Source organism: Oryx dammah, unplaced genomic scaffold (assembly GCF_014754425.2).
Source record: "Oryx dammah isolate SB20612 unplaced genomic scaffold, SCBI_Odam_1.1 HiC_scaffold_17, whole genome shotgun sequence".
In the NCBI taxonomy this organism is placed as follows: Eukaryota; Metazoa; Chordata; class Mammalia; order Artiodactyla; family Bovidae; genus Oryx; species Oryx dammah.
In genome coordinates, this window is record NW_024070201.1 from 33,659,528 (window position 1) to 33,687,210 (window position 27,683).

At 39.8% G+C, this 27,683-nt stretch overlaps 1 protein-coding gene across 1 annotated transcript; it reads left to right on the forward strand.

The window, feature by feature from the left end:
* The first annotated feature begins 1,941 nt into the window (after positions 1-1,941).
* SAAL1 (serum amyloid A like 1) lies at positions 1,942-27,303 on the forward strand. The gene is made up of 12 exons (XM_040258255.1): positions 1,942-2,116; positions 3,458-3,571; positions 7,796-7,879; positions 8,844-8,923; positions 10,437-10,496; positions 10,631-10,746; positions 11,358-11,538; positions 13,716-13,798; positions 13,888-14,076; positions 18,541-18,737; positions 21,452-21,544; positions 22,554-27,303. The coding sequence occupies exons 1-12, from the start codon at positions 1,985-1,987 to the stop codon at positions 22,644-22,646; spliced, it is 1,422 nt and encodes a 473-aa protein (XP_040114189.1). The 5' UTR covers positions 1,942-1,984; the 3' UTR covers positions 22,647-27,303.
* The last annotated feature ends 380 nt before the right edge of the window (positions 27,304-27,683 follow it).

The following is a 27,683-nucleotide window of genomic DNA, read 5'->3' on the forward strand; positions in this document are numbered from 1 at the left end:
TGGAGAATGTCAATAATGGTGGAGGCTATCTATGAATGGGGGTAAGGATTCTATGGGAAATCTCTGTACCTTCTGCTTAATACTGCTGTGAACCTAAAACTGCTTGAAAAATAAAGTCTATTAAAACAAGAAAAAAAGATTGTAGAAGTGTGTCAGGCTGCTTATTAATAAAAACAGGTATTTTTCTGGATTTCACTTTAAGGTATTAGTTGGCTACTTTAAATTGGTGATTTGCTGTGATTTCTTTTTTCCCATGCTAAATAAATATTTCATATTGTAACTAATTTAATGTTTGTAATTTTGTAGTGTTTTCCCTAAAATGGGCTTCCAAAACTGAGTAATTCAAATACCACAAAGTCTGCCCCTGAACAAAAGGTGAAAAAATGTGTATAATTATTTGAGCTTAAGACCCACTTGTATTTATATATTAATACAGAGTATTTTTTGCTCACTTTTAATATACTTTAAAATTTTCCATAAGTGCAATTGCTATGTAAATTGGAACTTTATTTTGTTAGAAATTTTACCATCATCTGTTCATGATTTTGAGAAGCAGGGTCCCTCAGGAACCACACCTAAGTCATTCTCCATTTGTAAATATGAGGCTCACAGGAATCTGATATGTATGTGCCAAAATTGGAGATCTTTAGTATATTGATATCTTCTAGTACTGTTGTGCCTGAGCAGTTAAAACATTAAAACACATATTATTTTATTTTAAATTAATTTTATTTTTCCTTTCTGTAAGGGAATCATACTGCATGTGTGTTAGTCACTCAGTCCGACTCTCTTTGACCCCATGGACTGCAGCCTGCCAGGCTTCTCCGTCCATGGAATTCTCCAGGCGAGAATACTGGAGTGGGTTGCCATTTCCTTCTCCAGTGAGAATTTTAGTAGTAGTAATTCAGTCGCTAAGTTGTGTCCCACTCTTGCGACCTCACAGACTGCCAGGTTCCTCCGTCTATGGGACTCTCCAGGCAAGAATACTGGAGTGGCTTGCCATTTCCTTCTCCAGGGAATCATATTGGTGTTATTGAAATTACATGTTGAGGTAGGTTATATCATCTGTAAACTTCATTTCCTTAAAGAGGTGTTCTAAAATATTTGCTGTAGGGTGTGGGGGAGCATGGGGCCTGAGGTTTAGTACCATCAGACTAAATAGCAGCAGGAACTGAAAATACATCACCGACTCAATGGCATCACCGATTCGATGGACATGAGTTTGGGTAAACTCCGGGAGTTGGTGATAGACAAGGAGGCCTGGTGTGCTGCAGTCCATGGGGTCGCAAAGAGTCGGACACGACTGACCGACTGAACTGAACTGAGTTGTAACACTGACATTCTTACCGGTGACTTTCGTCTTTCCCAGGATTCCGAACACACCTGGGAGAAGAGCAATGTTTTTTAAGAATGGCAACTGCGCCCAAAGGTCAGAGGTCCGATAGTTTCACGTCTGTAGCGGATACATCGTCCTGTTCCCTGCCCCCACACCCTGGCCATTCCAATCAGGCTACCCTGGTGGCTCAAACGGTAAAGCGTCTGTCTGCAATGCAGGAGACCCGGGTTCGATCCCTGGGTTGGGAAGGTCCGCGGGAGAAGGAAATGGCAGCCCACTCCAGTATTCTTGCCTGGAAAATCCCATGGACAACGGAGCCTGGTAGGCTGCTGTCCGTGGGGTCGCAAAGAGTCGGACACGACTGAGCGACTTCACTTTCACTTTCAAGAGCTCCTGGAGAGATGGAATATGTGGTCCAGGGAGGGTGACAAATAACAGTTATGAATATAACCGCGCTGGGTAAGACCAAGACATTTGGGCTCCCCATCCCAGTGGGCATATGCATTGGGCGGGTATTCAGGCCGGCAGGGCTCCGGGCGGCAGAGGGCGCTGTGGCGGGAGCTGCGCTGGGCCCTCTGGCGCCTGGCGGTCTCTCGCCTCCTCCTGCGGCTTCCGGAGGAGCTCCCGCGCGCCAGAGGCGGCCGAAACATGGACCGCAACCCGTCGCCACCGCCGCCGAGTCGGGACGAGGACGAGGAGGCTGCGGCCGGGGGGGACTGCATAGGCAGCACGGTCTACAGCAAGCACTGGCTCTTCGGCGTCCTCAGCGGGCTCATCCAGGTGCGGAAACGCGCGCCTCGCGTGGGCTCCCCCTACTCTCCCCAGGCTGCCGCCCCGCCTCGGGCAGCGCCCTCCTGCCCCGGGAGCCGCCGTCCCTTCGACGACCCCTCCCCAGGCCCCGCGGCCGGGCCTTACCCCTGGCCTCCAGGCTGTCTACCCGCGGACCCCAAAACTGCCGGGCGCCGCTCTCTGTGCTCCTCAATACAAAGGGAAGTGTAACGGCAGGGATGCTGGAATGCTTTTGGTTAAAATGTTTTAATTTTACAAAATTTCCAAATATACGTGACCGTGTAAATGCATTGCTTACATGCAGTGCATGTGATGCAGTGGGTTTTTGCGCCCCATTGCCACTGTCGTTTCTGAAGCCCAGGTCGTAATTTATCTGTTTCGAGGACTTTCACTGTAGTAGAATAAATGGGCTTCCTGCAGCTCTGATGTCAAAAGTGCGGTTTGCCCTCCGTGACTTTGGGCAAGTCACGTAACCGACTTCTTTCCTAGTTTCTATAAAGTGGGGTGGTATTTGTATTATTGTTTATAGAGTTATTGTGTAGATTAAATAAGATTATGATAGCCAGAGAATGCTTACCGTAGTTTGCCTTATAGGAGCCTCTCAATAAATGTGAACGTTCTTCTCATGTTTCCCTAACTTTTCCCTCTGCTTTCAATCACTGTCCTCTCTAGTCCATCTTCTGCACAGCTGCCCGAATAATCTAAAAAAAAAAAAAGTCATCCATGAGAGTGCCTCATAGTTACTGTTGCCTACAGTGGAAAACTCGTATTTCTTAGACTGGAATCCAGGGCTCTTTGCAGCTTTTCCAGATTTATCTGCCCATGGGCACGCTAAACTGCTCACCATTCCCCACACATGCTAGGCCTTTTCTTAACTCTGAACTCTTGTACTTTTCTCTGTCTCCTCTTCTTCAGGATGACAAACTCCGATTTCCCCTCAGATTTAGCTTCAATATCCCCTCCTAAGAGAAGTTTGGGAAAGCTTCTCCCAGACATAGGTCCATCTTTTTGTTTTCACAACTCTCCACAATTCAGTTGAATCACTTACCTTTTCTGTTGTGATTATCAGTTTATATGTCTTTTCCCCACTGGATCCTAAACTACTTGGAAGTAAGTGATTAAATCTTATTTACCTTTATATTTCTACCCCAGTGCCTAGCAGCAGTATTTACCCAAGGTGCCCCAGATACTAGTTTTTTAAAATAAGCTTCTTGCAGAAGAAGGTACTTTGAGGATACTAATCTTTGTGACTTCCAAACAATTATGGGATAATATTACTGGAGGAGTGCTATGGACAGCCTTTATTCACCTCCTTACTTTGTGTTTCTGAAGATGGTTAGCCCTGAAAATGCCAAATCCAGCTCGGATGACGAGGAGCAGCAGATGGAGCTTGATGAAGAAATGGAGAATGAAATTTGCAGAGTATGGGATATGTCCATGGATGAGGTATGGGATTGGAAATGAAGCTGAAAAGACTGTTGAGTAAGGAGATGGTGATTGGTTTAGTCCTTAAGTCTCTGGATTTTGTCATGTTTTCACTAAATCTGTTGAGTTGGTCATGTGGGTTTTCGTTTTGATTTGTGAATATGAACTACACTGATTGATTTTCAAGTTACTAAAATGTAGTTTAGAAATTTCATGTATATTCATGATATTCATTTCTTTTCATTGTCTGGTTTGGTACCAAGGTAACGCTGTTTTCACAGAATGAGATGGTAAATTTTCCCTCTTCGCATTTCGGGAAGAGTTTGTGTACAATTACTATCAATGCTTCCTTAAATATTTGGTGAAATTCACCAGTGAAGCCATCTGATATTGGAGTTTTCTTTGTGGGAAGATTTTGTTTTTTGTTTGTTTTTAGTTTTGTGTATATATATGTTACTTTAAAAAAAAATGAGTTTTATTGAGATACAAATCATTACCATAAAACTCACCATTTAGTGGTTGTTAGTATGTTTGGAGAAGGCAATGGCACCCCACTCCAGTACTCTTGTCTGGAAAATCCCATGGACGGAGGAGCCTGGTAGGCTGCAGTCCATGGAGTCGCTAGGAGTCGGACACGACTGAGCGACTTCACTTTTCACTTTCCTGCATTGGGGAAGGAAATGGCAACCTAGTCCAGTGTTCTTGCCTGGAGAATCCCAGGGACGGGGGAGGCTGGTGGGCTGCCGTCTCTGGGGTCGCACAGAGTTGGACACGACTGAAGTGACTTAGCAGCAGCAGTATGTTCGAAGAAGGCAGTGGCACCCCACTCCAGTACTCTTGCCTGGAAAATCCCATGGATGGAGGAGCCTGGTAGGCTGCAGTCCATGGGGTCGCTAGGAGTCGGACACGACTGAGTGGCTTCACTTTCACTTTTCACTTTCCTGCATTGGAGAAGGAAATGGCAACCCACTCCAGTGTTCTTGCCTGGAGAATCCCAGGGACGGGGGAGGCTGGTGGGCTGCTGTCTCTGGGGTCGCACAGAGTTGGACACGACTGAAGCGACTTAGCAGTATGTTGTGGGGAAGACTGTAAATTCAGTTTCTTTAATAGATTCAGGGCTGTTCTGGTTACTTTGGTAGTTTGTGTTCTTTAGGAAGTTAATCCACTTCATCCAAGTTATTGAATTTATTGGCATAGTAGGAGAAGGCAATGGCACCCCACTCCAGTACTCTTGCATGGAAAATCCCATGGACGGAGGAGCCTGGTGGGCTACAGTCCATGGGGTCACTAAGAGTTGGACAGGACTGAGTGGCTTCGCTTTCACTTTTCACTTTCATGCATTGGAGAAGGAAATGGCAACTCACTCCAGTGTTCTTGCCTGGAGAATCCCAGGGACGGGGGAGCCTGGTGGGCTGCTGTCTATGGGGTCGCACAGAGTCGGACACGACTGAAGTGACTTAGCAGCAGCAGCAGCAGCAGTCTGTTATTATCCTTTTAATATCTGTAGTGATGGTTCCTTAATCTTCACAGATTTTTCTTTGTTGCTTTACTATTTTCTGCTTCATTGATTTCCACTCTGATCTTTTATTATTTCTTTTCTTCTGCTTACTCTGGTTTAATATGCTCTTCTTTGTATAATTTCTTAAGGTAGAAGCTGAGGTTGTTGATTTGAGATCATTCTTTTTTAATATAGGCATTTAACACTATAAATATTCCTCTAAATATTGCTTTAGAACTGTTGTACAGCTTCTGATATGCATTTAGTTCAATTCATATTTTCTAATTTTCCTTAATTTTTTTTGGTTAATGAGTTAGCAGTACATTGTTTAGGTTTCAAATATTTGGGGATTTTTCAGCTATCTTTCTATTACTGTGGTTAGTGAACACTCTGACTTCTGTTAAATGTATTGAGACTCGTTTTATGGCCCAGTATTTGATCTGTCTTGGTAAGTGTTCCATGTTCTCTTAAAAAGAATGTGTATACTCCTGTTGCTGGGTGGAGTGTCCTGTAAATGTCAGTTTGATCAGGTCAGTTGAGAGTATTGTTCAAGTCTTCTCTGTTTGTCCTCCAATTGTTAAGAAGTTATGGTTTGAAAACATTTTTTTAAAAGAAATAAAACTCATTTTTCAAGCGAAATGTTAGTGTGAAAACCTCAAATATAAAAAGGTGAAATAGAGCCACTGTTTGAGATCATGGGTGGAGGGAGGGTCATGCTGTTGGTCTTCTCTTTGTCCCTTGTGGTGGTTCTTGAAGCGCCTCTGGAGAACAGAGCTGCTTGCTGATTCTCTGGCGTATAGTCCTTCCAGTGAAGCTCATCCCAGCCTTATCCCCTGCCACTCAGTGTCTGAGCAGGGCCAGAGGCTTCCAGGCGCTTCCTGCATTCTCACGCGCTCATGCTCTGCTTATGCAGCTCCCGGCACAGAATGTCCTCCACCCCACAAAATCTTCCCCATCTTTCATGGCCCAGCTCAGATGTCACCTCTCCTGTGAGGTCTCCCCAGACACTCCAGGCAGGATTCCTCTCCTCTGCTCTCGTGGAACCTGTTCATTCCTGTTATTCAGTGATTGTTTTGAGCCTGTTTCTTCTGATAGATTTAAGTTCCTTCTCTTAAAAGCTTAACGTCACTTCTTCAGAGATACTGTCTCTGATATATCTAGAGTAGGCCCCCTTACCTTGGTTTCTAGCACATACCATCTTGTTATCTTCTTTGTAGTACTTAGAATTTATGTATTAATAGATTAGTTGTTTGTATGTTTATTATTTGTTTATACCTCTAGAAGGAAAACTAGATGGGATTGAGACCTTATCCCTAGTATGTCTCCAGAGTTCAAAACAGTGCCTATTACTTGAGTTTTTCAGTAAATATTTTATGAGGACCAAATGAGTGGATGAATACCTAAGAGAGTTAGGATGGTGTGCTGGCTAAGAGCATGGGCTTGATCAGATTTCAAATTCTGACTTTGTTCTCCTACTTTTTGTATAACCTTGGGCAGGTTACGTAACCTTTTAAAACCTGAGTTTGCTTATTAGTGTAATGATCGTAACTACTTCTTAAGATTGTTTTTAGAACTAAATGAGATAGTGTGCAAACCACTTCACTGGGATTTACTGCTTGTTCAATAAATGTTCATTGCTGTTACTATTACTGGCATTGATATTATTAGGCTACCTTGTGCTACTCCAGGAGTCATTAACTGTCATTAAATAAGTAAATCCCTGCATGCTGCAGAGAGATGCATACTTGACAGACAGCTTGATCACTTAGGGTGGAGAGCATCTGGTGCTGTGACTTTCAGTTTGGAGTATATCTTTGAAGATATTGTTCTGTCTGACCATGATCTCTGAATAAGTATAGTATTTCTCTCCTAGCCAGCAGTCATGCAAGTTACCACAGTTTCAGCTGCTTTGAAGGATTACTGCCTTTCTCTTTGAGGGCGTTTTGAAGGGCATTTTCATTTGAGCCACTTAGCATGTATTCTAAGTTAAACTATTGCAAATACACTCCATAGGTTTGGTGAATATCCAAGGCAATAGGCAGCCCAAAGCTTAATTTTATTTCAGTATTTTACAATGCAAATCTCTACAGCTAATTGATTTAGTTTTGGAGTTCACATTTCTAGTGAGGTTGGGCCACATGTCCACTTCCGGTTCATTCACCTGTGTGATGTGTCCCTTTAGGCCCTGGGGACCAGGCAGACTCTCTAGGCTGAACATGTGAAGCTGTTGCAATTACATTGTGATCAGAATTTTTTCTGTTGAGGATTTTGAAAACAAAAGTTCTGATTTGGGGCATGACCCAACAGGAGCTTTTATCTCTTTTTCTCTGTCAAGTAAGTGTTAAGCTCTTAGAAGACAAAAATTATGACTTACTTTTTTCCCCCTTCTCCCATGTTCTAGCATGATACCTGGAATCAGCAATGTGTTTGAATGAATTAATGAGAATTCCTGGTGGGTAGAAAGATCATTAAGATAACTACATCCAAGGCAGAGAAAGGAGGACGGTGCTCTGGAATATCACAGTCACTTCTGATTTTCTTCTGGAATTGTTCCATTGCCTTGAGGCCGTATACCACAGTGCTCTCATATTACTTTTGTCTGTTGACACAATTCCTAGCCTTATGCATTTTTTCCCTTGTGCCTGAAAAGAAATGTATATGAAATTCATTTTTTTTAAGGTTGCCTACGCTATTGGGTTTAAGGAGGAATATTCACCATCCAAGTTAATAATCACTTTTGTTTTCAGGATGTGGCTTTGTTTCTCCAAGAATTTAATGCTCCTGACATATTTATGGGAGTATTGGCCAAATCCAGATGTCCTCGATTAAGAGTGAGTACATACATTTCTAAAGCTGCCTCTCTGGAGCAGTGACCTAAGATGCTGGGTAGTCTTTCATTTCTCACTTTACTGTTCTGAAGTGGCTACAGATCAGTCTACAAGTTGTTTACCTTCTCTGTGTTTTGATTTCCTCATCTGAAAAATGGGGATAATGATGGTACAGACCTTGTAAATTATTAATGAAATGGAACATGGAAAGTGCATGGGAATAGTAAGTGCTAAATAAATATTAGCTGTTACTACTGAAGTTAGCGTCTTTAAAAAATTTTTCACTATCCTGTGTTATACATTTTGCTGCCAAAATAATTTTCCTAAAATATTACAGTATGTTGACCACTTTCTTGAGGACCTTCATGACTTCAGATAACTCAGATTAAGTCTAAACTCTTCAACATTACATTTAGGGCCCTTAATCCTGATCCTTTCTTTCTGCTGTATTTATCTCACGCTCTCCTCCCACCGTGTGCTACTAATATTGGGTTGGCCAAAAAGTTTATTTGTGTACGATGTCATGGAAAAACCTGAACGGACCTTTTGTCTGACCCAGTAACTGTGATAATACAGGCAGCTTTCCGTGTTAGCTTTTGTTCACTCTATTGCATTATCCCCTTCCTGCCTTGGCCGACCCTTTCCCTCTCATTTGAATGTCTGTCTTGTTTGTACATTCGAGTCCTATCAATCAGTTATGACTCAGTTCATCCATAAGGTTTCTTCTTCCACAAGCTCCTGCCTGCTTTTGATCTTTCTTTTCCTTGTGTTTTTCGTCTCCTCTCAAATACTACTGGACAGTTGTCAAATTAGGGTACAGGCAGTATACTCCGGTGTGCTGCTTCCCTTTTTCTCTTCCCAGGCTTGGCTCAGGGAAAGGTTTTTGTTTTTTTTTCCCAAGTTGTTATTTTTGTATGTATACCTTTCACCTTGGAGCCATTGTGACGTGTGAAATTTGATTTGGCAGGAAATCTGTGTGGGAATATTAGGTAATATGGCCTGTTTCCAGGAGATATGTGTGTCCATCAGCAGTGATAAAAATCTTGGGTAAGTTTTACTACATAATAACTATGTTTTTAAAAGACAGATCCATGGTTCGTATCCCTAAGGAAATCCTTATACATAAGAGAGAGGGAAACGTGGAATGTAGTACTTCTTTCTCCTGGTGAGCATGCTCCAAGAACTTCTCTCTGTGTTGATGATGGTATCTGAGGGCTTCCATACTATTTGTGGACATGATTCAGAATTTAAGCCTGTCTTCAGCATTGGTTGCAAAGGAGCCCGAATCGTCACCCACGTGGGATAAGAACCAGTGGGGCAGAGCTTGGAGATGGAGCCTCTGACCAGAGTCCAGAACAGTTCAGTCTCAGGGAGTGCAGAGGCGCAGAGCTGCAGTCTAAAACAGCTAGACTTGCTGACCACAGTCACCCTGGGAATTGTGACTTAGATGGTGGGTGGATTGGCTTGCCAACAGACTAGAGGATACAGGGTTGCCCCTGTGATTCAAAGGCTCTCATACTTCTGCTTAGAGGATAGGTCTCTTTTAATTCTGTTAACCAGAATCTTAAAGAAATACGTGCCTACAGTAGGTGAAGAAAACTGTTCTAGACTATTTTCAGGAAGAGCTGTAGGGCTTATTCAAGTACCTGGGGCTTCCCAAATAGAGGTTATTATCTCTTCTAGCTGTGGAAGGACTTTAAGATCCTAGTTTAAGGTATTTATTCTTCCATAACTTAGAATCATTCATGGAATAAATGACTTAGGATTATGTTTGGTGTCTAGTGATACCTATTAAAAATCTGAATGAGTAATATTGACAAGTTTTATAAATTTAATTAAATACTTATCTTAAAAAGAAATATGGAACAGTGTATGTTGCTGATAAGATATACATTTCTTCAACCACTTTGGGACAGTTGGGCATTACCTAGTCAAATTAGAAGATGCACTGTGACCCAGTGATGTCGCTTACAGGTATATGATACGAGAAATTGCACACATAAATCAGGATACTCATACAAAAAGTATTATAACTATTGCTTGAAATAGCCCCAAATTGGAATCAACCCAAATGTTCATCAGTAGTAGGCTGGAAAAATAAATTGTTTTATATTCATTCAATGAAATGCTCCACAGCAGTGAATCGGCAGCTACAGGAACAAGATGGATAGATTGTAAAGAGATGGTATTGGGCAGAAGAGCTCAGATGCAATAGAGTACATACAATATCATTTCTTTCATATAAAGTTCAAAACCAAAATATATAAGTGAACTACAGGGTAAACCAGGAAACTGATTGCTGGAAAAGTCAGGGTAGTACTCATTCTAGGTGGGAAGGAGAACTGTGATTTGTACAGACACACAGAGAGGCTACAGAGATGCAGCTGTGCTCTATGCCTTGCTTTATAATTGTTCGCCAAGTGTAGATTCGCATCTTACTGGTTTTTATGTTTGTAAGCCATATTTTCACAATTAAAATGTTTAAAAAGCTAAAAATTCTGTTGTGCTATTTGAAATGAGAGAAGTGAGGCACATTGGGTTACCGTTTTTGTTTTTGTAGCCAGGTATTGTTGCACTGTTTGAATGATTCAGACCCTCCTACTCTGCTGGAAACAAGCAGGTATGCTTTCTTCTTTTCATGGATTCTCTATACTCACCCATAAGGGGACCCAGGAGAATAGAGTTGCCCTTTCCCTCTTGAATTTTCTTTACTGTTTTTGAAAGATAGGTATTAAGCTCACATTTTTCACGTAGGTTGTTGCTTACTTGCCTTTCCCAGACAGAAGTGGCCAGTGTCTGGGTTGAAAGAATTCGAGACAATCCAGCTATTTATGATAGTATTTGCTTTATCATGTCAAGTTCAACAAATGGTAAGTCACCATGTAATCTAGAAAAAAAATCTTTTAAAATTATATTTAATATTTAGGAAACCACATATAACTATCTCTAGAGGTCACTTAAAAACTAAGTGTTAGGTGAGAAACTATTTCAGTTCAAGATATAAACTTTCTTCTTAAGCTCTCAAGATACCGATAAATCTCCCACTTGAAGGAACGCAAGCAAATTTAAATGAAGGTAGAAAACAGATTGTGCTTGGAATAAGTAATGCTTTGATAAGATTTAGCTGTCAAATTTTAGGAATTTTGATTAGATAAGTGACTGCCTTTGGGGCGCTGGTATCTTCCTAAAAGTGATAACTAGATCTTGTAGATCACCGAAACTGGTTTTTGCTAGTCAGTAGAAAATTAATTTATGAATTGATATGCCTATTGGTCAACTCATTCTTAATGCTTTTTGACCTACTTTTTTTGGGGGACTACTCCCTGTGGCTTGTACGATCTTAGTTCCCAGACCAGGGATTGAACCTTGGCCTTTTAGCTTTTTTTGATAAGATTTAGCCTTCAAATTTTAGGAATTTTGATTAGACTTACTGCTTAAAAATTTTTGTTTCTTATTTCAATATCTCTTTTATTCTCTGCAGTTGACTTGCTGGTAAAGGTTGGGGAGGTTGTGGACAAGCTGTTTGATTTGGATGAGAAGCTAATGTTGGAATGGATTAGAAATGGGGCTGTTCAGGCTCTGGACCAACCCCAGGAAGATTCTGAACAGCAGCCAGTGTTTCGAATTGTGCCGTGTGTACTTGAAGCTGGCAAACAAGTGCGGTAGGTGAGCCCCTCTGTGCAAAATGCTCTGGGAAAACCCCGTTGCTAGAAGCATCCTTACATCGTATGTCTTCTTAGTTACCTTTCGGCGGGATGAGTAGCACATAGCTGATCTTTTGACAGGTTTGATTCACTACTAATATTGGTGACAGTGTATTTGCTCTTTGCAAGAATCATAATGATTGCAAAATACCTGTTCTAATACTAGTATTACCTAGCAGTAGGCTAAAATCTTAGGCAGTTTTGTATAATTTTATATCAAATGGAAAAGATTTTCTTTGTGCTTTATTTTTTACTGGCCATGTGACAACTTCTTCCTTTAATGTCAGATATCATTTGTTTTCTTACTCCTTGCGTATATGTGCCAGTCTTGGATAAGTGACTGCCTTTTGGGCTCATCTTCCTAAGAGTGATTACTAGATCTTGTAGATCACCGAAACTGGTTTTTGCTAGTCAGTAGAAAATTAATTTATGAATTGATCTGCCTGTTGGTCAACTGATTCTTAATGCTTTTTGACCTACTTTTTTTTGGGGGGCTACTCCCTGTGGCTTGTAGGATCTTAGTTCCCTGACCAGGGATTGAACTTGGGCCTTCAGCAGTGACAGTGCAGAGTTTTAACAACTGGACTGCCAGGGAATTCCAAATAATCCACACTAAAACCTTTAAATTTTATGTCCTTTATCCAGGTGAGCGTAAAACTCATCATTTTCCCCCAGACCTGCTTCTTCAGTATTCTTAATCTCAGTAAATGAGGTAATCATTATTCCATTTGGATAATGTGGGAGAAATGTGGAAGCCATTACTGACACTTCCCTATCCCACCCTTTTCCCATGGCCAGTCAACCTCCAAGCTTTTTTCCTAACTTTCTAAAAATACTTATTATTTGGCTTCAGCAGGCCTTAGTTGTGGCATGCAGGATCTTTGCTTGCACCACGCAGACTCACTAGCTGCAGTGCACCAGGCTTAGTTGCCCCTTGGCATGTGGGCGTTGAACCGCCTGGGGATTGAACCTGCATCCCCCACATTGCAAGGCAAATTCTTAACTACTGGATCACCAGGGAAGTCTCTTTTCCTGACTTTTCTGGAACTTTGTCTGTGCCCCTGCCAGGCTACAATGGACAGTTGCACAGCTGGACAGCTGCACCATTCTCTTAACCTGAGTTCCCAGCCTCAAGGCTCACTCTTCCAGGCCTAGACTATAGAGCTGTCTTTCCAGAACATATACTGATCATCTCACTTTCATGCTTCAGACTCTTCAGTTGCCTTCCTTTGAATGAGGTCCAGATTTTTCTGGCCTACAAGACCTTATACAGTGCTTCTCCATCCTTATTCCTGTCCTCTGTTTCAGCTACAGGAAATTTCCTTCATTTCTTCAACTGAACCAAGCCACCGTGACTCCAGGCCATTGCACACCATGTTGTCTCTGCCTCCAACATTTCTCTGCCCCTTAGGATACATTCCCTGACTCTCCAAACTAAATAAAGTCTGCTACTTGGATATCTTCTACTGTTACATTCATATCACTGTACTATGATTTATTATCCCTGTAATTATCAGCTTTGCTTTTAGACAGTACATTTCATGAAGGTAAGGGTGTCGTATACGTATCTGTTTTCCCAGCCTGTAACATAGTGCCTATGAACCATCTTTTAGGTGTTCACTATCTTTTCACTTAATTGTGGTCGAAGAACTAAGTCTTAGGAATTTAGGAATCCAGATTGTCTATCACAAAGATTATACTTACCAGGTTTTAGTGTTCCCAGCTCAGCGGGTAAGATGATCCTGTGAAGTTTTAAGAACATCACTATTGTCAGTGCTGGGCGCCGTGGGCCTTACATTCGTTCTGTAGAAGTCTCAGTCACTTTCTGTCTGATGGTTCAAGTACACCAGCATGGTGAAGTGTCCTGTCACCTGGTAGGTTTCTGCATTGTTACTTTCATGGGCCAAGGTCAAAACGAATTTTTACTTCTTGCCCAGTGTGTGTTGATTGTACTACATAATATTTGTTTTTTGACTGTTTCCTCCATTAGAATGTAAGGACTTTGTCCTGTTCCCTTTTTTATCCTTAGCATGTAGGGCAGTGCCTAGTACCACGATAAATATTTACTGAATAAATGAATGGTCACAATTCCACAGACTGAGAGTTGATTCAGGGCTTTTGCTTTTTGTGTTTAGCTCTGAAAATCCAGAAGGGCTCGATGTTTACATGCGTATCTTACAGCTGCTCACCACAGTAGATGATGGAATCCAAGCAATTGGTAAGATGTTGAGTGGGGGAGCACAATAGTTATTCATTTAATTGTCTTCTGTTTTTTTAATTATTACTTTCTTCATCATCTTTATCAAGTACAGTGTCCAGATACTGGAAAAGACACTTGGAATTTACTTTTTGACCTGGTGTGCCATGAATTCTGCCAGTCTGATGATCCGCCCATCATACTGCAGGAACAGAAAACAGTGCTGGCCTCGGTTTTTTCAGTGTTGTCTGCCATCTATGCTTCCCAGACTGAACAAGAGTATCTAAAGATAGGAAAAGGTAAGTGTAATTTTAGTTCACTAAGTTAAATTCTGGTTCATCAGAGGTGTTTGTTGTTCATTTTATTCCTTTCTTCCATTTTTTTCAGTGCTTTTATTCCCTTGAATAAAAAATACCACGTGCTCAATACAAAAAAAAAAAATTAAATTTATAAAAGGAAATCTAGAGCTTGTAATCTGACCATTCAGAGATAACTACTATACACTCAGATCCATAAGTATTTTTTTTCCCCTGTTTTTTAGGCAGCTTTTTTCATTGAGAAATAAAAATGAATATTTTCCTCTGCAAACACATGGTCTTTCACAGAGTAATTTTTTATGACTAATACCATTAAATCCATGACCCATCTAGAATTTATTCTGGTGTTACATGTGAGATGTGGTTTCACATTTTTTCCAGATGGCGGCCCAGCTGTCTCAACATTGCTGAGTGAATAAACCAGTTTACCCACACAGATTTGAAAGATCATTGTTACTGTGTTTTGTATTTCCATATATACTTGATTCATTTTTGTTGCTCTATTCATATATTCATAGCAATAGTGTTTTAATTATTAAGACTTTTATGTTTTGATACCTAGTAGGGCTAGTCCTCCTTCATTCTAATATTTCAGTATGTTTTTGACTATTATTCTTTTTTTTTTAACACTGAATTAGATTAACAAGTTCCAAACAAAACAAAACCAAAATGTCTTCTTGACTTTTTTGATTGAGATGTTAAATTTATAGAGTATCTGAGAACATGTGCTTTTCCATTTGTTCAGTAATGTTTTATGAGTTTTATGTCTTATGTCTCTCAGTAATGTTTTATGATTTTTTTCATACAGATCTTCATATTTCTTATTAGGTTTATTCGCAAATATTTTGTGTGTTGCTGTTGTCTGTGGTATTGTCCACGGATTGCTGTTGGAATATATGAGGACTGTTGGGTTTCTGTATATTAATTTTGCATCTGTTGCTTAGTCACTAAGTCATGTCAGCTGTTTGCAACCTCACGGACTGTAGCCCGCCACGCTTCTCTGTCCTTGGGATTTCCCAGGCAATAATACTGGAGTGCATTGCCATTTCCTTCTCCAACTGAATTCTCTTACTGTTTTTAGTGGTTGTTCCAGTGGTAATTTTGGACTTTTCTGACACTCCTTTTAGTTGAACCTAGATGTTTTCTCACTTTTCTACCTCTTTGTTATTTAATGGATTGCCTTGTACCTCTGGGGTTATGTAATAATGGTGATCTTTACCTTTTTCCTGACTTTAATTGGCCATGATTCTAGAGCTTCATTAATCATGATGCTATTTTAGGGTTAAGCTATTTATGTTGTACCATTTGAGGAGATACTAATCTAGTTTTATTTTATTCAGTTCAGTTCAGTTCAGTTCAGTCGCTCAGTCGTGTCCGACTCTTTGTGACCCCATGAATCGCAGCTGCCAGGCCTCCCTGTCCATCACCAACTCCTGGAGTCTACCCAAACTCATGTCCATCGAGTCGGTGATGCCATCCAGCCATCTCATCCTCTATTATCCCTTCTCCTCCTGCCCCTAATCCCTCCCAGCATTAGGGTCTTTTCCAGTGAGTGAACTCTTCGCATGAAGTGGCCAAAGTATTGGAGTTTCAGCTTCAACATCAGTCCTTCCAATGAACACCCAGGACTGATCTCCTTTATGATGGACTGGTTGGATCTCCTTGCAGTCCAAGGGACTCTCAAGAGTCTTCTCCAACACCACAGTGCAAAAGCATCAATTCTTTAGTGCTCAGCTTTCTTCACCGTCCAACTCTCACATCCATACATGACCACTGGAAAAACCATAGCCTTGACTAGACAGACCTTTGTTGGCAAAATAATGTCTCTGCTTTGGAATATGCTGTCTAGGTTGGTCATAACTTTCCTTCCAAGGAATAAGCGTCTTTTAATTTCATGGCTGTAATCACCATCTGCAGTGATTTTGGAGCCCCCCAAAATAAAGTCTGACACTGTTTCCACTGTTTCCCCATCTAGTTTTGCCATGAAGTGATGGGACCAGATGCCATGATCTTCGTTTTCTGAATGTTGAGCTTGAAGCCAACTTTTTCTTTCTCCTCTTTCACTTTCATCAAGAAGCTTTTTAGTTCCTCTTCGCTTTCTGCTGTAAGAGTGGTGTCATCTGCATAGCTGAGGTTATTGATATTTCTCCCAGCAATCTGAATTCCAACTTGTGCTTCTTCCAGCCTAGCGTTTCTCATGATGTACTCTGCATATAAGTTAAATAAGCAGGGTGACAATATATAGCCTTGGCATACTCCTTTTCCTATTTGGAACCAGTCTGTTGTTCCATGTCCAGTTCTAACTGTTGCTTCCTGACCTGCATACAGGTTTCTCAAGAGGCAGATGGTCTGGTATTCCCATCTCTTTCAGAATTTTCCAGTTTATTGTGATCCACACAGTCAAAGGCTTTGGCATAGTCAATAAAGCAGAAATAGATGTTTTTCTGGAACTCTCTTGCTTTTTCCATGATCCAGCAGATGTTGGCAATTTGATCTCTGGTTCCTCTGCATTTTCTAAAACCAGCTTGAACATCAGGAAGTTCACGGTTCACGTATTACTGAAGCCTGGCTTGGAGAATTTTGAGCATTACTTTACTGTCATGTGAGATGAGTGCAATTGTGCGGTAGTTTGAGCATTCTTTGGCATTGCCTTTCTTTGGGATTGGAATGAAAACTGATCTTTTCCAGTCCTGTGGCCACTGCTGAGTTTTCCAAATGTGCTGGCATATTGAGTGCAGCACTTTCACAGCATCATCTTTCAGGATTTGAAATAGCTCCACTGGAATTCCATCACCTCCACTAGCTTTGTTCTTTTTCAAGTGTCTTTTTTGCATTTATGGTTAAGTTACCTGACTGAGGAGATGACATTGAGTACAAATGTGAGGGGAGTAATGAAGTGACTCATGTGAATACTTGGGCAGAAAGCATTCCAGGCAACAGCAAGTGTAAAAGCCCCGAATTAGAAGTATGCCTGGTATATTTGAAGAAGAGCAATGAAGCTGTATATGGTTGGGGTAAGACCACATGGGAAAGAGAAATAGCACCTGAGGCCAGAGAGGTAATGGGGGTTGGGTGGGGAGGGCTTGATTTTACCTTTTGCTCTTAATGAGCTAGGAAACTGTGGGAGTTTTAAGCAGAGGGTGGACAGACGTGAGCAGACTTTAACAGGCTTTCTGTGGGGGCAAAAGGGAGACTAGTTAGGCTGCTGTGAACTTGAGGCAAGATGTGGTATAATTTGATTAAGGTAATGGGGAGGTGGTGGGGAAAAATAGTCAGATTCTGATCGTTTTTAAATAGTGCCAAGATTTGCCGACTAGTAGAATGAGCATTAGAAAAGTCAAGCTCTGTCTGGCATTTTTGTGCAAAAGAATTGCCATTTACTAAGGTAGAAAAGACTGGTTTTTAAACCTAGTAAGGTTGAGATGTCAACTCCATGACCAGCTGGAGCAGTTGAGCTGACAGTCTTGAGTCTAGAGCGGAGAAGAGAGGCCTCAGCTGGACTGTAAATGTTGGAGCTGTCAGCTGTTATGTTTATTCGGTCTTCCATAAACCTTAGTTACTTCTTTCGACTTGATTTGATATGAAAAGAGGGAAAATTAATATTTTTTACTGCCAATATGTTTGTCCTTTTCATCATTTGTAGTTTAACGAATGTTGATGGCATATTGTTTAGTATATAGACATTCATTATAAATTGTCCATCTTTGTCTCCCATAATACTTACTTTTTTTGCTCAAATCCTCTTATATCAGATATAAAGTTCATATCCCCTGTTTTCCTTTTGTTTGCATTTGCCTCTAATACCTTTGTCTATATTATTTGTTTCAACCTTTCTTAATACTTTGCTTTAGATGTGTTATTTCTTTTCAGTAAATGAGTTAAACCATTTAAATATGTTGATGATAGTTATGTTTGATCTGAATATTGTCATATTTTTCATAATATACATTTATATTGAAATACTTCAGTATATGATTTATTTGCTTTGCTTTTTGAGTATATCTGAGATTTAATAAGGTTAATAACTATAACTGTCTCAAAATACAATTATAATGCCCCTCATTAAAAAAAAATCCTTAAAATCTGATAACTTAAAGCATATATCTCCATGTGGACTATTTTTTATTCATTTCCCTGGTATTTTCAAACTACAAACTTAAATCTTGAGGGGGGAGGCAGTTCCTGAATTATATTTTTTGATATCTATTCTTTTTCATCATTTTGGGTTTCTTTTTCAATCTGTTTTATTCATTTGCTTATTTGAGAGTATAAAAACGTAAGCCTCTTGAACTCTGAGGCCTTGACAACCTTGTTTACCGCCACATCTACAGTACCTAAAATACAGTGGTGTCTAGTATTAGTTGGTGTTCAGTACATGTGCAGGAATGAATGAATGGTAACCAAATTTAACTGGCTGATTCCTTGCCCCTTGATTTTTTTGTACAGTGGATCTTCCTCTAATTGACAGCCTGATTCGTGTCTTACAAAATATGGAACACTGTCAGAAGAAACCAGAGAACTCAGTGGAGTCTAACACAGAAGAAACTAAAAAGTCTGATTTAACCCAAGAGGATTTCCACTTGAAAATCTTGAAGGATATTTCATGTGAATTTCTTTCTAATATTTTCCAGGTGTTAACAAAGGTAGGAGAAAAGTATAAATGCTTTCTTCAGCAAAAAGAAAGTATGGATTACTTTCTGCTCTCAAATTTTATTGTTAGTGTTTTCATTTTTTAATTTTACATAAATTTGGGGAAATAGAGAAAGAAAAAACTTATCACTATAAGTTTATACTCAAACTAACAGCTGATGTAAATTGGTATATTTATTTATGTGCTTTTCATATACTTTTCACCAGTTATACAATTTTTAAAGGCCACTCTTTTCACTTAACATTATAAGCACTTTTCCTGACTCCAATTCAATATACTGAAAAACTTTTCACTGAGAACCAGTTTGTTTAATACTCAATTTGCCAAAAAATCGGTTTTCAAAATTTACTATAAACTTGTCTTAAGAAATATTCTTCCTGAATATGTGCAGGATTGTTAGCATATTCTTTCTTTGAGCATATTCTGTCTCAGTTCAGTTCAGTTCAGTCGAGTCCCACTCTTTGCAACCTCATGAACTGCAGCACGCCAGTCCTCCCTGTCCATCACCAACTCCCGGAGTTCATTCAAACTCATGTCTGTCGAGTTGGTGATGCCATCCAGCCATCTCATCCTCCGTCATCCCCTCTTCCTCCTGCCCCCAACCCTTCCCAGCATCAGAGTCTTCTCCAGTGAGTCAACTCTTCGCATGAGGTGGCCAAAGTACTGGAATTTCAGCTTTAGCATCATTCCTTCCAAAGAACACCCAGGGCTGATCTCCTTTAGAATGGACTGGTTGGATCTCCTTGCAGTCCAAGGGACTCTCAAGAGTCTTCTCCAACACCACAGTGCAAAAGCATCAATTCTTTGGCTCTCAGCTTTCTTCACCGTCCAACTCTCACATCCATACATGACTACTGGAAAAACCATAGCCTTGACTAGATGGACCTTTGTTGGCAAAGTAATGTCTCTGCTTTTCAATATGCTGTCCAGGTTGGTCATAACTTTCCTTCCAAGGAGTAAGCGTCTTTTAATTTCATGGCTGCAGTCACCATCTGCAGTGATTTTGGAGCCCCCCAAAATTAAGTCTGACACTGTTTCCACTGTTTCTCCATCTATTTCCCATGAAGCCATATATTTTAGGAAGAATATATTTATGCATGCAATGATGAAGATCATATTCATTGATGCTTTTAAGAAGAATATTCCTTAAAACAAGCTTTTGTTATTGTGATGATTTGTATTTTTGGTGAATTATCATGCTTCCCTTTTCCAGATTTGGGATTATTCCCTTAACATAGATTTTCAGAAGCTAAATGGCTGGGTTCGACATGATAAATGCAAAGATGACTGAGGCATAAATGGCTATATATTGCCAAAATGCTCTTGATGTGTGAAAAATGTTGATTTTACTTGATCCTTATTGTTGTGTATTATAATTTTTATATCAAGTAAAATGCAACAGATATATTACACCTTATTTTGGTTGCATTTTTTTTTATTATTCAGTTCAATTCAGTTCAGTCACTCAGTTGTGTCTGACTCTTTGTGACCCCATGAATTGCAGCACGCCAGGCCTCCCTGTCCATCACCAACTCCCGGAGTTTACCCAAACTCATGTCCATCGAGTTGGTGATGCCATCCAGCCATCTCATCCTCTAGCGTCCCCTTCTCCTGCCCCTAATTCCTTCCAGCATCAGGGTCTTTTCCAATGAGTCAACACTTCACATGAGGTGGCCAGAGTACCGGAGTTTCAGCTTCAGCCCTTCCAGTGAACACCCAGGACTGATCTCCTTTAGGATGGACTGGTTGGATCTCCTTGCAGTCCAAGGGACTCTCAAGAGTCTTCTCCAACACCACAGTTCAAAAGCATCAATTCTTCGGCACTCAGCTTTCTTCACAGTCCAACTCTCACATCCATACATGACCACTGGAAAAACCATAGCCTTAATAATTTTTTATTATTAGTGAGATTGAATATCTCTCCATATATTTATATATTAATTGTGTTTCCTTCTTTGTAAACTTATCCATCTTGATTTTTGTATGACCTCCTTGGGTGATTCTATATCTTTTGCATATTTGTTACAAGTATTTTTCCCATTGTTTGTTGTTGTTTTTGTTTTTTTGGAGGGAGGGATGTAGATGTTTCTTAATTTTTATGTGATAAGAATATAGGAAGAAAGTGGGCTGAGAATAAACCAGGGATATGTCTTGAAAATTCTGATATGTCATACTTAATGGAATTTGGACTTAATCTTGAGGAAACTGAGGAACTACTAGAGTTTTTTTTGAAACATCAAGTGATATGACCTGTTTAGAAAGATTACTCCAGAAGTAGTAGAGGATTAGAATGAGTTGAAGCTGCAAGACAGGAGACCAACCAATAGGCTCTTGTGGCTGGTAATCCTCAAGGAAAAAGAGTGAGAGCTTAGACAGTGGAAGAGTGGATGGAGAGCAGGGGTGAGATGAGAGAGATTTAGCAGAGGAGAGCTAAACACTTAGGTGGGGGGCCTAGCAGCAGAGGAGGACGTCTTGGCGATACCCTATGTTTTGGTTTGTGCAGCAGGCCTGGGGGTTGGTGGTGCCTTCAATGGAGCACATGTTTGGGTTAGACAAGGAGAAATGATGGCAGGTTCAGTTTGGAACATTTGAAATGCCTGTAGGATCAGTGGGGAACTGGATAAACTGATTTGTATTTATTCGCCAGATGTAGCTTTAGAAATTTTCCTTTTTTTGATAACAGATCTTTTTATTTATTTGTTTTAGGAGACTGTAACTCAGGGACTAAAGGAGGGCCAGTTAAGCAAACAGAAGTGTTCCTGTGCATTTGAAAATCTTCTCCCTTTCTATAGCCCTGTGGTGAGTATGAGTCAATGTATAGGTGGCCGAGTTTCAGGGGATTACTTCGTACAATGTTTTCAGTAATCAGCACTTGCTTGATCTCTGAGGCCTTTGTGAAGAAAGATAGCACATATACTACGCCTGACTCAGTGCCTTTGTCAGATAGATGACTGCTGGATAATTCACGGCACTAGCCTGAGCAACAAAGGGATCAACACTGAATTCATAGTATCCTTTTCTGTTGTAGCATATATATTAATTAAAAATAAGATTCTTAGATAGGTACAGTCAATAGGTTTTTATGGTCCTTCAAATTACATTGCGTTTGCTACCATTAGAGGCAATTTCAAAATAATGTTTTTTGAGAAAAATTGAATGTGGAATGTGGGAGTGAGGGAGTGGATCAGAAGGGAGGATGATAATATAACTGGTAATGGACCCTCAAAGGGAATCAATAGGAGGAGAAATATAGTTTAAAAATAAACGAGGGGACTTCCCTTGTGGACCAGTTGGATAAGAATCCTCCTGACAATGCAGGGGACATGGGTTCGAACCCTAGTCTGAGAAAATTCCATATGCCTCAGAGCAACTAAGCCATGCGCCACAGCTACGAAGCCTGTCCTCTAGAGCCCGTGAGTCATAACTGTTGAGCCTGAGCGCCCTAGAGCCACATGCCGCAACTGCTGAGCTCGCCCGCATAGAGCCTGCACTCCACAAGAGAAGCCACTGCAGTGAGAAACCCCTGCTCGCCACAACTGGAGAAAGCCCTCACACAGCAACGGGGTCCCAGCACAACCAAAAACAAATAACAGTAAAAGTAAACAAAGTGATAAGGGCTAGGCATTTCCTTGGTGTTTCAGAGGACTGTCTAGGAAGTACTATTCTTGTCATCTGACAATCTGTTAACATTTCTTTTCCATTGGACTATTTAGAAGACATAGAGCGTTTTTATAGACAGTAGTCAGTATCTTTTTAAGGTATCTTTTCCTCTACTTATTTTTATTTGATTCTTTTGTTTAACTCACAGGTGGAAGACTTTCTCAAAATCCTCCGTGAAGTTGATAAGACTCTTGCTGGTAACCTGGAGGAAAGCTTCCCAAGTCTGAAGATTCAGACTTAAAAACTATTAGAATCCTCTGCCCAAGAAATGGACTCACTGACTGTTGAAATTGACAAATAGGAAATATTGCACCATAATTGTTTGGTATTATACTCATGCCCTTCTCCTCCAGCCTTATCTCATTTTTGTTTGGTATTGAAATATTTTCACTACCTTCAAACATCATCTCCCTCCCCTCCTTTTTTTTGGTGTGTGTGTGTTGGTTGTATAGTATTTGTCTTCAGATAAAGAAAACAAAATTATTATAGAGGTCCTTTTTAGAATATTTGAGAGGTCACTGAGGATTTTCTTCCGAACTCAATTTGATTTTTACTCAGAATTTTGTATTCATATCTACTGCAAGTGCATTCAGCTGCGCTAGTAGAAAACCCTACTACAGTAGCTTGATCTGTTAACTTGTATGTATTTTATGCAATAAGAAGTCCAGAAGTGTGCAGTCCAGCCCTGATAAGGTGGCTCAGGGACCATGACTCCTTTTATCTCTATGTGATCTGCCGGGTAGACCTCTGTGTTCATTATTGTTGTCTTTTGGTTAAAGGGACTATAATATCTCTGGTCCTTTCTTCCACATTCATGGAAGAAAAAATAGAAAGAGGCCAAGGGGCTTTCTCTTAACAAATCTTTACTTTTTATTTAGAAAAGATAGCCCTCCCTGGCCAGAACCATGTCTTATGTCTGTCCCTAATTGCAGGTATTTGAAATCAAGTACTTGTTTTCTTTCTAGCCTCTATAGGAGAGAAAGGCAAGAGAGAAGGGAGATAGGAATGGCTTTTGAGTATACCCAGTTCATGGTGTGTGCCACAATATGCAAACCTTTCTATCCATTTTAATTGTATTGATTCCATGCTAGGTTGTTAGTAACAATCAAAAGCAACTACTAGTTTAGCTTTGTTACAGTTCAGGTTTTTTCCAGTGTTTTACATATGAAGATGAAAATGCTAACATTCTGATGAAAGCACATTAGCAAAATTATCTGGTTTAATTTCAGAAAACGATTTTCTTGAGTGACTTCAGATTTTTTAAGTTAAGATTGAGGAAGTTTCATAACTTCTGGTTGTTTACAGACTGTTATACGTGATTTTCCTGTCACACTGTATCATTCAGTATAGTGCTTCCTAATGAAACGTATTCTGAGAATCAACCAGCTACACTTATAGGAAGTACCCAATTTGTATTATTTCAGTTACTGAAAGTGGACTTTTAGTAGATTTTCAGAAAATAGCGGTTATGAATGAAAAAGCCAGCTTTTCCAAAGCCTTTCTTCTGGTATAGCCTCTTCTCAGTCTATTGCAGAATCTTTAAAATTTTTAATCTTTAAAGCATTAGTCTTGCCTCACACTTTGTATTCTTTCCTTGAATGACCTTTGCTGATAAAACACAGGGTTTTCCTGTGCTGTTTGTAAAAGATATAGAATTTCCAGTTTGGGGGTAATTTTAGTGTTGAAAGTACCCTGCCAAAAAGAATTGAACTGTGAAATTAAAATCTTATCGATTAAACTCTTAATTGGTAGGTTTGCTTTATGTATGTTTGTATGTCTTTGGTGGTAGCCTGTCTGCCAAGTGGAATGTGACTTTAATGTGAGCTTTCAAAGGCACCTATGTAATCACTCCTACCTGCTAGCCAGTGGTAAAAATTCTACTTCTGTTATCTCTTAAAGTTTAAGGTTAAAGATGCAAATAAGCCTATTAGAGTAATACTCCAAGTTATTGTCATGTTTAACGTCAGTGTATAAATTCACATTCTCTTTTCCTGAGGGCACATTTTAAAAGGGGGAGCACAGGAACCTTGGATGTCTGAACAAAAGAGTGCCATTCAGAGTGGCCAGGTTACAGAGGGAGAAAAAGGATACATCAGGGGGAGGCTCGGGATGTCCATATTATTTTCTACTTCCATTTCTGCCTTGAACCTGCCTTATTGATGCTTCTTGCTATTGTAACATTATGAAGTGGTGCATATTTTCATAGTACTTCGATATGTTTGAAAACTTCCTAAATCTATAAATTATAATAAATAGTTTTTTTTAAGTGAGCAATGTTAAAACTTTTTTTTTTTTAATGCTACACAGTTTGAAGAGTTTACCAAAAATTAACACTTGTATCAATTACAGTGATATTTTAAAATGGTGCTTTCTGCGGAAGCAGGTTCAGGGCTGGACTCTGAAAATCATGTAACTTGCAAGGCTGAAGACCCTATTTGGGGGCAGCCAGTCATATTTATTGTCTACTATGTACCAGGTGTTATTCTAAATATTAGGAAGACAGCAGCCAACTTAACGGACAAGGATATACATACTGGAAATTTTGTAGTAGACAAAGAAACATGAATCTGGCCAAGTGGAGCTCACATTCTAGAGTCTTCTGTAGAGTAACGGGAAGAAATGGTCCTGCATAGAAGAACAGAAGAGGTCACTCAGCCTGGAGCAGAACAGATCATTGTTCACAGTTCTTCACCTCTCTGTGTCCATTCTCTTGCCATGGCTTCTTGGTGACTGGAGTGTATTTCCCTGCCCTTTGATTTTGAGCTTGGCCAAGTCATTTTGCTTCAGCCAATTGAACATTAAGTTAATATAAGCAGTCTAAATACACTTGTCTTTTTAAAGGCTGAATAGTATTCCACTGTGTGTATATGCCGTATTCTCTTCCCTGTCAGTGGGCACTTAGGTCGCTTCTGTGTCTTGGCTTTGTGGAGAGTGCTGCAGTGAACACGAGGGTGAAGCTCTCTCTTTGAGATCTGATTCCAGTTCCTTTGGTCAGATACCCAGAAGTGAGATTGCTGAAGTGTAAGTAACTTAGCTAAGAGCATGGTTAATTCATCCCCTCCCCCAACTCTGTTTTCCTAAAACAATGATTATTTTCCATCTTTGTCAGGATAAGGCTGATCTGGAGCATACTAACGCTGATCACCTTGCCACGGTATTACTGAGATGTCACTTTCAGTTTACATTCCTACCAACAGTGTACAAGGGTACCTTTTTCTCCACAAGCTCAGTAACACTTATCTTTCGTTAGTGTATGTAGATAATAGCCACCCTAACTGGTGTGAAGTGATAATCTCATTTTGGTTTTGATTTGTGTTTCCCTGGTGATGAGTGGTGGTGAGCACGTTTTCATATACGTGTCAGCCATTCACGTCTTCATTGGTGAAATGTCTATTCAGTTCCTTGGCCAAATTTTTAATCAGGTTGTTTGTGAAGCTTTTTTGCTAGTGAGTTGCAGATTTCCCATTATATTGGAATATAAACTATCAGATATATGGTTTAGAAATATTTTTTCCCGTTCCATAGGCTGCCTTTTCATTTTGTTGATTGCTTCCTTTGCTATGCAGAATAGTTTGATGTAGGCCCACTTGTCTGTTTTTGGCTGTGCTCTTGGTATCATATCCAAGAAATAATTGCAAAGACTACTATCAGAAACTTCCCTCCATGTTTTCTTCTCAGAGTTTTTACAGTCTAAGTTTTACATTTATGTTATTATCCATTTTGAGTTAATTTTTATGTATGATGTAAGAGAGAGGTACATTTTCATTCTTAGACACATGGACATCCAGTTTTCCCCAGCACTACTTATTGAAGAGACTGTCCTTCCCCCACGGTATATTCTTGCCACCTTTGTCAAAGATTGGTTGTGTGTGTATGGGTTTCTTTCTGGGCTCCATTCTATTTTTTTGGTCTATATGTCTGTTCTTAAAACAATCCCACTTAGAGTAGCATCAAAAAGGCAGTGAAAGACTTACACATTGAAAAATTATAAAACACAGAAGAAATTAAGGCAGACACAAATGAAAAGATATACATGATCATGAATTCTAAGAATTAATATTGTTAAATTGGCCATACTATGCAACATAATCTACAGGCTCATTGTAGCACTTATCAAAATCCTGATTTTTTTTATGGAAATAGAAAAAAAATCATAAAATTTGTGTGGAAGCATAAAAGACACCTAATAGCCAAAGCAGTTTTGAGCCCAAAAAAAAAGCTGGAGACGTCATGCGTCATGATTTCAAAATATATTGTAAAGCCTTTTAAGTTTTCTTGAATGAGATCTGAAAAGTCTCAAGTATCTGAAAATTCTGCAACCACATTTATTTTTCACTAGGGATATATTAAGTGAAATATACCATATTTGAAACTTCACTGCAAATATGATTTGTACTAGAACATCAAGAGCTCTTTAGCGGCAGTCTTAACTGTGTGCCTCTTGCTGCCTCTAAATACGTTTCCTTGTGAAATGATTTTAAATTAACTTTTAAACACCAGGTTCTGTGTTCTACTGCTAAGGCTACAGCATGTATTTATAAAAACATTTCTGCTCACTAGGACACCTAGTTAATTACATACTGAGCTTGTATCAATATTGGGCTTGGTGACCTGCAGGCTGTTTAGAAGTGGGAGGCTTAGGAGACCATCTGCCAATCTCTGTCATTGGAAATGCTTTTCTCTATTACTGTAATGAAATCACTAAAATCATTTCCTGTTTCCAGTCCTTGTTCAGTTCTTCTATCTATTGTCAATAAGAGGATATTAAAATACTCAGGAAAGTCCACATGTCCTTTTCATCCTGGTCCATAATGTGACAAGTGTCTTTGTGTTTTAGTATTGGAAATAATAAATAATGACGTCAAGTCTATTGTAATAAAAGAAGCCTGCTTATTAAACTCTTTTTTTTCCTTTGACATCACGGGATCTGTTTATAATTTTATGGGTTTTCCCGCTTACCATTCAGGGTTTATATGATTACATGAGAAATTGAAACATTTTAGGGAACAGTTCTTTCATAGAACTGACAATTTCCTGCTTGGTCAGGCCCGTTGTGCATGCAGACTCCAGCAATGAGATAGTGGAAGAAAGGACAAGGAGGCTTTCTGTATTCTGGAGGAGCTTGACTTCCTGAAGTTTGGGCTTGCTTCCACGAAGGAGTGTATGTTTTGAAAGCAAGGTGTGTGGGTTAGTGGGGAATGTATATTTATCATAGTCCACAGTTCAAGAATATCTATATATATAGACATACGGCTTTATTATAAGTCACTCAGTCAAT